General features: G+C 40.9%; 1 protein-coding gene across 1 annotated transcript in view; it reads left to right on the top strand.

Annotated features, from left to right (window-relative positions):
- WWC2 (WW and C2 domain containing 2) overlaps positions 1–13965 on the top strand; it is a 306912-nt gene that overhangs the window by 227000 nt on the left and 65947 nt on the right. Inside the window, exons 12-14 of the mRNA XM_030191517.1 lie at positions 9082–9205; positions 12439–12519; positions 12618–12704. Of these exons, the coding sequence (XP_030047377.1) occupies positions 9082–9205; positions 12439–12519; positions 12618–12704 (292 nt within the window). The remainder of the gene's footprint in view (positions 1–9081; positions 9206–12438; positions 12520–12617; positions 12705–13965) is intronic.

The following is a 13965-nucleotide window of genomic DNA, read 5'->3' as shown; positions in this document are numbered from 1 at the left end:
GCCGTTACGTCTAGCTCCATCCCTGGCCGCCTTCAAATCCGGGCTAAAGGCCTACCTGTTTGATGCTGCTTTTGACTCCTAACTTGTCACTTGCTCGTAACCTTTATCTTGTCTTCCTCTCTTCAATAGTCCCTTTCCCTATGTGTCCTTCCGTCTGTCCTACCCTTATCCTTATTGGTCCTGTCTGCCTGTCCTGATTTAGATTGTAAGCTCTTTTGAGCAGGGACTGTCTTTTCTTCATGTTCAATTGTGAAGCGCTGCGTACGACTGGTAGCGCTATAGAAATGATTTATAGTAGTAGTAGGATCTCCTCTTTTGGATGTGCTGATTACTTCTCAGCTGACCCAGACAGTCCAGTGTTAGAGATAAGATTCTGGGTTTGATGGACACTTGGTCTGAGCCAGCATGGCATTTCTTAGATTCTTATTCTAAATTGGAAAAGTATTGCTCGGCAAGAGGGAGAATTAGAGAGCCTGTGAAGAAAGCAAATGTTAACTGACTGCTAATAATGAGATGAACACTCTGGACATATGAATACAGCGCAGATTTGTCATTTCTACAGTGCTTTCTATATTTTTATATTTGTTTCTTAACTAACATAGTTCATGAGGGCTTAAATGTTCAGGTGCTAGAAAGTGACACAGAATGCAGTTTTATAAGGGGATGCCTAGTAGAAGAGGGCAAATAATTACCTACTAAAGTGCTATTTTATAAGGACACATAGAGTGATATTTTTGAAAGAGCATCTAAGTCATAATTGGGACATCTTAAAATCCCCCCCAAATCATCCATTTCACAGCCATTTTCAAACAGGAAAAACGTTGAGATTTCCTCTTCGAAAAACACATGAGATGGACATTCTTGTGCTGAAAATGTCCAAAACGAACAGCTATTTTCCGAAATGAAATGTCCAAATATGAGCACCAAAAAACCAGGCAGAAAAATGTCTGTCTGGCATCATTTGTACAAAAATGGCCACACAGATGTTTCTGTAGAGGGGAGGTCTAGTTATCAGTGCAGTGGACTTTAAACAATGGGACCCAGGTACAAATCCCACCTCAATTCACTTATATGTTGTAAGCCCTCCAAGAACAGATAAAAACCTACTGTACCTAAAGGTGCACCATTATGTTAGCCATCACGATTGTAGGTTTCTTATAAGTTCAGGTATAGCAGATATTTCTGTGTACAAGGAGGACTCGCATATTTATGCAGAAATAAGAGTTAAAGTGAGAGTTACACCTGGATCCCATTGTTCCAACGTCCACTGCACTGACCACAGTCTACTCCTTGTACTTGCTTACTACTTTTATTAGGAATGTCCATCACACCTTAATCTGACATAGGGGCCCTTTTACTAAGCCACATAGGCGCATACGCGCATCCTATGCACGTCAATTTTGAACTACCGCCCGGCTACCACGTGGCCCAGGCTGTAATTTCTTTTTTGACGTGCATCTGCTACATGTTCTGGAAAATATTTTTTATTTTCTGGCGAGCGGCGCTAACTGGGCAGTAATCAGCATTGTACACTCACTGACGTTAATGCGTGAGACCTTACCGCTAAGTCAGTGGGTGGCAGTAAGGTCTCAGGCCCAAAATGAATGCGTTCCAATTTTAATTTTGCCACACATCCATTTTTTTCTTTTAAAAAAAAGGGCCTTTTTTTGCAAACCTGCTGAAAAACGGACCTGCACACGCCCAATATACACATCTACACCATCGCAGGCTATTTTTCAGCACACCTTAGTAAAAGGACCCCATAGAGCCTGGTATCCACTGTCACTTTCACTTTTTAGGGGAAAGAATCAGTAACCATTGGGAGATGAAAGAAGGGTCGTGACGTCATCCCTCCAGTGGTCAGCTGTTCAATCAGGGCACCTTTTTGTACTCTGGACGTGATTGAAACGGGTCTAGATAAATAATCTATGCCGATATTCAGACCGCGGGAGGGAGCCCAGCTAACTCCCATGGTCGATGGTCAGCCCAGATATTCAATGCTGGACCATTTCCGGTTACCACCATTAAATATCCGGTTTATTTTTGGCTGGTTTAAACTTAACTGACTACGTTAATATTCAGAGATAGCCAGTTAAGTTTAAACCAGCCAAACATATTTCAGCTATTTAAGCGGCCCAATGTGGCCGCCTATAATAGCCGACTATGTGGTGAATATTTGGGGATAGCTGGCTATATCATGTGATATAGCCAGTTATCTCTTAGCCACTGACCGGGAATATTCAACTATCTCCCACTGGATCAGTCAGGCGTTTGTGAGCTCCTGACTCCCGAGAGTTTACCTGGTGTTGTGGAGACTTTCCCCATGCTAGACATGGGGAAATGAAAAGGAAAGACCAGGGCTTTTTCCTCCTCTAGCCCGGGAGGTAATCCTACCTTTCGCCAGGCAACTCTGGATAGGTTTGGCATCCAAACGCTGGAAGAGCCTGCACCCGCTTCAATTGGATCTGCGGTTTCCCCGTAGGATTGCAGCATAGAGGGAGTGTCGCTTAGCCCTCCCTCTAGCACAGCTCCTCGAAGGCCCAGAAGCAGTTCGGCGTCGGCGGTGATTCGGGGTGGTGAGACGCCTGAAGTGGTTAGTGTCTCCCTGGCTGCAAGAAGAGATCTTGTTGCTGCCTCTTCCCCAGGTGTTGGAAAATCTGAGGAAATGCAGGCTATTGAGCCTGTTATCCCTTTGAACTTGGGAGCTGCTGTTACTGAACCTGGAGGTTTAACAAGACCAGCTGTGGTAACCTTGGAGTCCTTGTGGGACGCCATTCAAGGTTTGAATTCTTCCTTTCTTCAAATTACTAGCTCCGTCAGGGGTGAAGTTTGTTATCTTAAACAATCGTGTCAGACTGTATCTGGAAATCTAGATCTTCGGTTGTCTACAATTTAGTAGATGGTGAAATAAAACAGTTATAGGGTTTTGCTTCAGTGATTGGCAGGGAGAGAGATATTCTAGCTTGGAAGCTAGAATATTTAGATAATCATGGAAGAAGGAATAACTTAAGATTTTTAAATTTTCCTAAATCTCCACTAATTCCAGCATTAGATATGCGGAAGAAATATTTCCTTTAAGTATTGGGAGTTCCGGTTGAGGTGCTTCCTCCTATAGTTAATATTTATCTGGAATCTTGAGAACCTCTTCTGTGGATCCTCAACCTGATTTAAACCTCACTGAATTTTTCTGGAGGTTATAACGTAAAGGATGACTCTTAGTGACTTTCGCTCTGGAACCAGATAGAAACAATATATTTTGTTTGTATTTTCAATATATGAATTCACTTTTTTTTTTGGGGGGGGGGGGTCTAAGGTTCAAGTTTTTCCTGACTTAGTTAAAGATACACAGAAAAGAAGATGAGAATTCTTGGTATTAAAACCAAGATTTCTCTCTCTGGGTGGGTCTTTTGTATTAAAATTTGCCTGTAGGTGTTTGGTATTTCTAAGTGCAGTTAATTATGGGGGTTTTTTGACCCAAAGAAATTGCAGGAATTTATTTCTTATAAGGAGGGTGACAGAAATGCTTCCTTGAATGAGCCCCCTTGATGATAATATGCCGTATAAATTGGTTGTGAGTGTTAGACTTTTCTTCTGCTCCATAGATTTGGATTAATCATAAAATGTTTTCCTGAGTTATTTCCTTGTATCTTGGTCAAGAACTGTGGACTGAGTTTGAAGGAATATTTCCTATTTATGTTTCATGAGTCTTGTTTTTGCTGATTTTGCTGGTACATTTATAAGTTTGCTTAATAAATGTAATAAAATATAAATAAAAAAAATAATTAAATAAAGAATATTGCTGGATAGCCAGTTAAGTGCCATTTAACTGGCTAGGTGCCATTCCTGGCCGGTTAAGTGTTTTTCAATATTGAGAGGCTCCTTTTTTGCCTTGAACATTTCTTCTCATTATCACTGGAAAACGTCCTAATTTTGGGTCTCCCCTCGTCTTATCTAAAACATGCTTCCAAAACGCCCCCTCGTTATTTGGATGAACTGCAGTGTAAAACATGCAAATTCTGCCTTTTGATAATTACAATTTGGAGGTTTTCAGCACATGGATGTTTTTTGCCATTTTGAGACATCTGTCTGCTTTGAAAATGAGCGCCGCTGATACCTAAATGTCTTTATAAAATACTGCCATGTAAGCAGCAGAAATTACACATACATTATAGGCACAGACATTTACACTGAATTGTATTAAACATTGTGCAGGTAAACATACTCCTGATTCTTAGTACCTTGCCAGGTAACACCTCAGAAGTAAAGCTTGTTTTTTCTTTGTATCTGTCTTTACCCCTCTGAGCAGGTCCCTGTTTGGCTTCTTGAACCAAGCTGAATTAATCTCACAGCCCTTCCATTGTCTTTCTTTGTCATTGTCAAAGTCAGTTTCAGACTGGCTGTGGTTATTCCTGTGGGTAATCAATAAGTTATGTCATCACCCTTACCCCACACAAAGGGAAGAAAAGGCAGTTTATTATCAAGGGGGATGAAAAGCATATCTTCCCACCACAGCTGAAAGTAGAAATTCAGTAGCTGGGTCTCTAATGTGCAGTCTTAAAGCTCAAAGATTTTAACCAGATACAGAGTCATGACTCAGATGGGGGCATAGGGACTACCAGTACACTTGCTCACTTGCAGATGAAAGAACTACAGAGGGCTCAGAAATTAGTACAAGTTTGGTTTCCACTTTGAAATGAATGCCCAGTACTCGCTGCAAGACACCTATTGTGAATGAGTATAGATTAGAAATGAAAAGATGGTTAGTGGTATAAATCCAGCTGTATTAAAATAGGTTTTAATGAAGGTAGTTAAATTTCTTACAGAACTGCATAGGGCCAATTTTTTCGGTCTTTAAGGATTTTTAATTTTTTTAAATAAACATCTTTGTACAAAAATATAGTTAAACGAAAAGATGCTTCATTACTGGTGGTTTGCCTTGAAACCACATTTGATAAAACAGTAGCAAAGCACTTGGGATACAAATTGTAGGGTTAATGTTTAACTAAAGAAAAGCTGCCGTCTTGTGCAAAGATTACCTCCATTGTATTGTGTCCTGCAACAGTCATTGCTCTTCTGTGTTTCAAGTGTTATGATCTGGGATTGTTTTGGGACAGTAGGAAAGGGATTTTTTTGTAATGTAAAAGAAAAGTGTAGACTGGCAACAGTTCATATTATATCTAAGAAGAGATGTCATCAAGTAGAGATAATAGATGTTTGTCACGGCCTTAATCTGCGATTCTGAAGCCCCCAGATGCACTGCTATGGATTTTTACAGCCTGCTTCACTGGCACAGACTACACAATTACTGTGGATTCTTTTGGATTCGTATTAGGTAAATGAGACCTTTTTTGTGAGGTCCGGCTCACCAACCCCCTCCCTTCCGTTCGTGCACCCGTGCTCCCCCCCCCCCCCCCCCCCGCCCTGCCTCCCTCAGCTCCCCGACTTTCCTAGAAATCTTTAATTTACCCGAAGTCACGGCGAACCGGCAGTAAAAACAGCTGGCAGGCAGGCTTGCCTTCTCGTCGCGGAAAGGAAATTACATCAGAGGAAGGCGCTGAGAGGGAAGGGAAGTGACGAGGAGGTAAGCCAGCCTGCCTGCCTGTCAGCTGTTTTTACTGCCGGTTCGCCGCGACTTTGGGTAAATTAAAGATTTCATGGAAAGTCATGGAGCTGAGGGAGGGCTGGGGTTTGAACGAATCAGTGGACATGGAGGGGACGGAGGGCAGGGGAGAGAGGAGAATTGCTGGACATGGAGGGGAGGGGAGAAAGGAGAATCACTGGACATGGATTTGAGGGGAAGGCAGGGAAGAGAGAATTGCTGGACATGGATAGGAGGGGAGGGCAGAGGAGAGAGGAGACATGCTGGACATTGAGGGGAGGACAGGGAAGAGAGAATTGCTGGACATGGAGGGGAGGGCAGGGGACAGGCGGCAGAGGAGAATTGCTGGACATAGATGAGAGGGGAGGTCAGGGGAGAGAGATTCGCTGGACATGGATGGCAGGGAAGGACAGGGGGCAGAGGAGAATCACTGGACATGGATGAGAGGGGAGGGCAGGGGAGAGTGGAGACATGCTGGACATGGATGGAAGGGCAGGGAAGAGAGAATTGCTGGACATGGATGGATGGAGGAGTTGGCGGGGAGAGAGGAGAAATGCTGGACATGGATGGAGTGGAGGAGAGAGGAGAAGTGCTGGACATGGATGGAGAAAATAGGCAAAGCTGGATCCATGTTATACTTCCTCCAGTCAATTCCACGGAGGAGGACCCAGCTTTTACTTATGGATGTAGGGCAAGAAATGAAGAAGAAAGGAGGAAAGTAAAGAAATATATGGAAAGGAAGCCCTGGAAACTGAGTTAAGAGAACAGATAGAGAGCAGCAGAATCAGAGACTGGGACCAATATGGATAGAAAAACAAAGTCACCAGACAACAAAGGGAGAAAAAATCATTTTATTTTATTTTAGTGTTTGGAATATGTCCAATTTGAGAATTTATATCTGCTGTCTTATTTTGCACTGGAGCTGTAATAGCTTGCAGAAATTATTTATAATGAAAAAATTCACGTTATTTTTTTCTCCTATACTAGTATAATATTTTCAATGATGTCTGTTTATATGCACCATGGCTGTTATAAAGGGTGTGGCTATAATAGGGGTGGAGTCATATGTGGTGACCCCACCCATAATGAGTACCGGCACCCTTTTTTCTACAGAAAAAGCACTGTATATATATACACATACAATGATTAAGCTATATACACACAATGATTAGCTATATTTATTTTATTTTATTTATTTGTAGCATTTGTATCCCATATTTTCCCACCAATTTGCAGGCTCAATGTGGCTTACATTTGCCGTAGTGGCAATTGCCATTTCCGGTTAACAAAATTACAAATGTTATTGCATTAAGGTGCGTGCATACATGGTAAAGAAGAATACATTATGATATTGCATATAGGTTCGTGTGTGATAGCTTGGTCTATTTGACATAGTTATTAAAGGGTATTGCATTAAGTTGCATTCATACATTTTAAATAAGAATACGTTATGGTAGTAGGTTGGTTTGTAACATATGTTATGTCATCAATTACAAAGGAATCATTTTCGACATGAGATTAAAGTAAAAAGAAACAATATCTATCTATAAACAATCATTACATCATTGGTCTCTACATCTAAGCCATGCTAAGAGTTCCTAGATCAGGAAAAGAAGCAATAAAACAATCATCACTGGTCCTTACATCATCCAGGCTCTTATCATCAGCTGGGGGGGGCCCTGTTCACAGCGAAAGCCGGGAGCTTCTTTGATTAGGAAACATGGTTCTCTGCGCAGTTTGTATGTTACTCACAGATGAGCTCCCAATTTCACTGAAAGAAACTCCCCTTTTTATAAGGCTTAGAACTCATGTTCAGAGCTAAGGAAAATTACAGGAATGTACATGAGGATGCAGTCACATGCTTCCGGCTCAAGTAAACAAACCACTGGTCAGGTGGCTCATCTCCTGAACTCGGAGCATATCCTGTTTCCCTCCTGCACAAACTGAATTGATAAGAGACATGCCTTATCTTCCACATTCTGACTTGTTTTACAGACCCCGAGTGCACTGGTCAGTCAAGGCAGAGTTGAAAAACAATCTTTAAAATTCACTTCCACTACACAAAGCAGCGCTAAAAAGTGGACTTAGCGCACCCTTACACGGGTCTTTCCCACATATTAAGGCCATTTTTAGCGCTGTAGTAAAATGACCGATTTTCTATCTTTGGCATTAATGACCACACGCTAATGTTAACACCAAGGTTCCCACAAACCAAAAAGTTTTCAAAGATAACATAAATGTTAGGTATGGTTCCTCAGCAATACTGTTCCCAAAGCACTTCAAGGGAATCCAGATTGCATCATCATCTTCATCGGTCCCATCACAACTTATTTTTTTATATAATCAATTTTCTTTTAGTATAAAATTGTAACTTCACTTATCTGAACAGTTGCCATTAGCGCATGGGCCCTTAACACCACCTATTTGTAGGTGGTACAAGTTCACATGCTAACCTTATGCTAATTATTTAGAGAGTGGAATGCTGATGTGTTAACTGATTAGCATAGACATGCCCACTCCCTGCCCCGACACGCCCCCTCAGTGAAAAAATGTAAAATATTTTTAGCGCATAGGTGGCACACACATTTGAATCTTACTGTGGGATGTCTCAGCGCACCCTGACATAAGCCCTTTTAAGCTGCAGTAGGCATGTGCTAGTGCTTACTGCAGCTTAATAAAGGGACCCCGTAGTATTTTGCAGCTACAGCTGTTGATGTATTTTTCTTCTTCTTTACCAAGTCTGCTACTGGAGAAAGCCAGCTCCTTTCTGTCTGTGCCAGTTCTGAGATGAGTGGGTGTACTTACTAGCTGGTCAGATCATTATCCCAGGCCACACGATGCTGCCTGACTGCAGTATTCCATTTAGGGCAGAGCATTACAAACTATGGGTTTCAACCTCAAATGGGGGTGCAAAACCCAGATTTGGGATCACAACTTGGCTAGGTGCTCCATAAGATGTCATTGTTCTGCTATACCTGGGGGTTATGCACTTTCTGTGGCCGTGTGAAAATGGGGTTGTGGCAGCAGAAAGATTGGTGAGTGCTGGAACACCTCTCTACCTTTCACAGTTCCATATACCATATCTTCCAGCCAGGAATCTAAGATCTTCTCAAGCTAATCACCTTGTACTACCATTCTTAAGAAATGTCTGCTATGATTTCATTGTGCAAAAATATTCAGTGTAGTTGTTCCTACCCTGTTTAGAATGTTCTCATGCTAAATTCAAAACAGATCTCAAAATTTTCCTTTTTAGGAATGCATTTTAATTATGATTTTATTTTCCCTTCGTCCTATAGCAAGTCGAGTGTGGTTGAAAAACCCTGGGGTCTGCCAGACTATCAACTGTTCTCTCTCCTATTTTATATTGTTTCTCATTTTTAAAATGTTATTTATAAATTTTATTACTGTAAATCACTCTGAAAGGTCTCTAAAGGACAGTGAATCAAATATTAACTTGGTGTACCTTTTGTCTCCAATTGTAGAGGTTGACTTGCAGAGAAGAGATGCAGAGCACTTGCTGGAAGAGAAGACTGCCTGTGTGTCAGCAGCTGTATCAGATGAGTCTGTGGCTGGAGACAGTGGTGTCTATGAGCCTTCTGTAAAACCGTACGTACAAGCAATAAAATGGTCTTTTACGTGGATTATTTTTACTGTGCTTTCATTTCTTTCTCAAAAATTACATAAAAACCTATAGAAGCCTCTTCATATAGGGGCCAGAACTGCGAGACATCCATTTTCTTAAATGAAATCTGGTCATATGTAAACAATTTAGGGGCCCTTTTACTAAAAGGTGCTAGAATCTGGGCTTAACACCTGGTAACTTGGGATTGTACCGCGCTAAACTCAAGATTTAATGCAGCACTTTTGGTGTTTTAAAAAATATTTTAGTGTACGTTGTGTGCTGATGTCATTAGCGTGCAGTACCTGCATAGAGTTAATGCGCGAGCACTTAACCACCTCCTGTTTAGGAGGTGCTAAGTACTCTTACGTTAACTCTGTGTTTTCTGGTTAGCAGGCGCTAATCATAAAGCACTAAAGAGCCCTTTTCCTAAGGCGCAGTAAGCCTAATGTGGGCCTACCGTATGCTAAAAGGTGTCCCACGGTGGTTTTCCTCTCAATGTGCCCATGGGCGGAGAGCAGGCACCTCTGCACTATTCATGTAACATGGGAGCATTAATGCGTGCTACCCTATTACCCCCAGATTCTGTAATAGTGTGCTTAGATTTAGGCGTCGAAATCGACGCAGATTTTATAACACCACGTGTAACTTAGTTTGCTGAACAAGCTAATGAGTGTTGATGTCGGCACTTAAGCAATTATGAGCACTACTACTACTACTACTATTTAGCATTTCTATAGCGCTACAAGGCGTACGCAGCGCTGCACAAACATAGAAGAAAGACAGTCCCTGCTCAAAGAGCTTACAATCTAATAGACAAAAAATAAAGTAATCAAATCAATTAATGTGTACAGGAAGGAGGAGAGGGAGGGTAGGTGGAGGCGAGTGGTTACAAGTGGCACTAATTGGCACTGATTAGAATTTAGGCACACAACTCGCTAAGCGTGTTCTGTAAAGATGTGCACCGAACTTCTAATGCGTGCAGGCAAAAAGGGGCATGGTTAAGGGTGGATAAATGGACATTTCATGGGCGTTCCAAAGTTGAGGCACCTAGTTATAGAATATGGCCCAGTGCACCTAAATCTATGCACCAGGATTTACGCCATGTTTTAGTTGGTGTAAATGGATGTGTGCAGATTTAGAAGCTGAAATATCAACTAGGTTTATTCTATAATCGGTGCCTAAATCTAGGTGCCGATTGTAGAATACGCTTAGTTGGCACCGATTTTTTTTAGGTGCCATATATAGAATCTCCTCCTTAGTGTGGGACTAGCAAGGGAACCCCGTAGCACCTCCTAAATAGGTGGAAGTAAGGGCTCCCTGGTAATGGCAATGCGCTAATGGAGAAATTAGCATTTGGCCATTACAAAAAAAAAATATGGCACTGCAGCCATTTTACCACCATGCTAGACGTGGCGCCAGCGCACAGAAAACCCATGTGCGGACACCTTTTAGTGTGGCTTGGTAAAAGGACCCCCTAATTGGATGACTCAGGAATATCCACTCTCTGCCCATGACACGCCCCCTCGAAAACATATTTTCACAAAATCAGTAACTTGCAGGTTAGCACAGGCAAAATATTGCAAATGCTTTAATGCATTTCTGTGGTAGCCTGCTTGCATGTGTGAACTGTTCAAATTTGGACATGTGCTCAGCTTGAGCGCACAATTTAATTGAGTGACAAGCCTATTAGCGCCAATAATTGGGCACTAATAATTATTGGCACTAATTGGCAGCAATTAGAATTTATGGATGCATTGTGTTTGGCACTATTCTATAAAGATGTGTATGTAAATTCTTATGCGCAGATCCTAAAAGGGAGCATAGGTGGGTCATGGGCATTCCAAGAATTTGCACGCAGTGTTACAGAATTTGGTAGAACCACACCTAATTTAGGTGCGAGGATTTACACCAGGTTTCAGTTGGTGTAAATCCTCACGCCTAAAGGTAGGCGTGGATCCCAACTCGGAGCGCCATTTATAGAATAGCACTTTGTGCTTGTTTTTTTCAGTACCATATGTAGAATTTGGTCCTAAGGGCTTAAAGCCCTTTTAGTAAAAGGGTCACTTATGTCATTGGAAAAATGAACACAATTCCAGTCATCTCTGGAAGCCACCATTTTCGCCTCACCTAATGTGAAGAAGTGGAGCACTGTGACAAAGAGAGCCTTGTTTTCATATGATTGTATAACAACAACTTCATCAAGTTAATATTTGACAAACCCAGGCTCCTTAATAAGTCTCAGTTTGTATTTTAATCTTACATGGTATTGTTTTTAAAATTGTACAGGGTATTGGCCCAGCTTATACTTATCAGATAGTCCAATCTTCTAGTAATAAAGAGGACATTGTATTCAGAGAGAATATTGTATTGGCCTATCCCAAAATTTTACTGTAAAAAAATTGGATAGGACATTTTTATTCCAGGGTAGCTGTGGAATAGAATTCCTTACTAGACAAGATTAAAAGATAGGCAACTGAATAGAATTTTGGTGTTCATTAAAAACCTTTTTATTTCATAAATGGAATGATAGAAATTCATTATAAATTGGGGGTGGTGGAGTAATGTGGAATGTATGTACTTGTTCTAGTATTTACGTACTTCTTTGTATGATTTTGTTTATTGTCATGCACTCTGAACTGCTTGGAAAAGTAGAACAGAAATGTGAACTTAATCTCATAATGTATTAAATTTAAGAATTGTTTATCAACTACTACTACTACTTATCATTTCTATAGTGCTACTAGACATACGCAGCGCTGTATCAAGCCCATCTTATTTCCAACAGTGGCTAAGACAGCTCATAAGTATCTGGCAAGTTCCCAAAGTATGAGTGAAATTCTATACTGCTTAACCTCAGGGATGAGCAGTAAATTTCCTCAAGTCACTTATGGGCTTTTCCTTCAAGAATTTATCCAGTTCTTTTTTAAACCCTGCTGTGCTAACTGCTTTTAGCGTATTCTCCTGCCACAAATTCCAGAGCCGAAAATTTAATTTGTCCACAATGAATCCTTGGGTGGTGACACCTAACTCTAGATCCAGTGCTGAATATAGATCCTATCCATTTAATTTTTAGGCATCCCCCAGCATGCCCCTTGCTGAGGAAATTTAAAAACCATGATCTATTTAGTTAGTTCTCAAATTTAACCAGATAAATCATGGAGATTAATGACTGCCCAGATCATTGACCTTTTGCACATTATTTATTGATCTGTCATAGATTAGGTGAAATTGAAGATGTGACGTATAGTGAAGATGACGGAGCAGCTCTAGAGACAGCCCAAGTCCAAATAGGACTCAAGTAAGTAAAGTTAGGAAGAAAATGACCTCTTCAGTTCATCTTTATGAACTGCTACTATTGGTTCCTTTTTTTCACTTAACACTAATTATTTTTTACAGATATGATACTGGCACCTCCAGCTTTGTAATCATCGTAATACAGATTAGAAATCTACATGTACTGTTTGTGCCACCGAGCTGCAGGCTGTAAGTATTGTAATGAAACCTGATCATGAAGATGTATCTCTAGCTAGAACTATTTTTGTACAACATATGTTCATATTGTATTTGGAACCATTGGTTGTAGAGGTAATATTAATGCCACCTTATACTTTGAGTGTCATTGCCACAGTTTTGAGTAATGCCAAACTACACTAAATAAATATACCACTCCTGTAGACAATTTCATACAGAGTAGAGCTAGTGACTGTTCTGTATTAATGTTCAGCGCAGGTGCAAGTCATTGCTCTGGTTCATTCACTGATACAGGATAGAGTGAAATATGGAAACGGGTGACAAGCTTGCTGCTGAGATAAGGTGATGGATATTGTGACATTTTACAAGAAACCTCTGTGTTGCCTAGCAAACTCCATGTCTCCATGATCTTCTAGTCTAAGCTTTGTTTCCCAGCTCTCATGTTTGTTCAGTCTGTTCCTTTCTGTCCTGACTTGGGTGAATCTTTTATAAAGGCGGTTAATAAATCCCAATAAATAAATACATAAATTTAAGTTGTATTAAGAAACCAAAGATCAGAGTATAATGAGTTGATGGCGTTTGCTAATACTATAGATTTCTTCATCACCGTGACCCCCATCAGTTATGGCCAATACACCAAGAGCAACAGGTGCTGGTCCTGCTATAAATCCAGGTATTCTGGAAAATTCTAGAAATGTATTGAAAGTAGAACAGCAAAATGGGGGATTTTAGTTGCTGCAGAGAAAGCAGAGTGGAGGAGTGGCCTAGTGGTTAGGGTGGTGGATTGGGTCCTGAGGAACTGAGTTCGATTCCCACTTCAGGCACAGGCAGCTCCTTGTGACTCTGGGCAAGTCACTTTATCCTCCATTGCCCCAGGTACAAATAAGTACCTGTATACAATATGTAAGCCGCATTGAGCCTGCAATGAGTGGGAAAGCGTGGGGTACAAATGTAACAAAAATAAAATAAACATACAGTAAAAGAGAAATATCTTATGGTAATTCCTCTTTAATATTTTCACCTCATATATCATAAGATATGAGGTGCCAACTCTAGAATGCCTTACCTAGATCCATTCGAATAGTCAGTGACCTGCCCTTCCGGAAACTTAAAAGCCTACCTCTTTAAGCAAGCCTACACAAATGACCTGACTTAATCTATACGCTACCCGGATTACATTATGATGACAGAACCTTGAATATGCTCCCCTATTTAATCCTTTCCAAGCACATCCTTCTTCCAACCCCTCCCTACACATTCTCCCATACTAAAC

This window comes from Microcaecilia unicolor, chromosome 2 (assembly GCF_901765095.1).
Source record: "Microcaecilia unicolor chromosome 2, aMicUni1.1, whole genome shotgun sequence".
NCBI lineage: Eukaryota > Metazoa > Chordata > Amphibia > Gymnophiona > Siphonopidae > Microcaecilia > Microcaecilia unicolor.
This window is presented reverse-complemented; position numbering and strand designations above follow the sequence as displayed.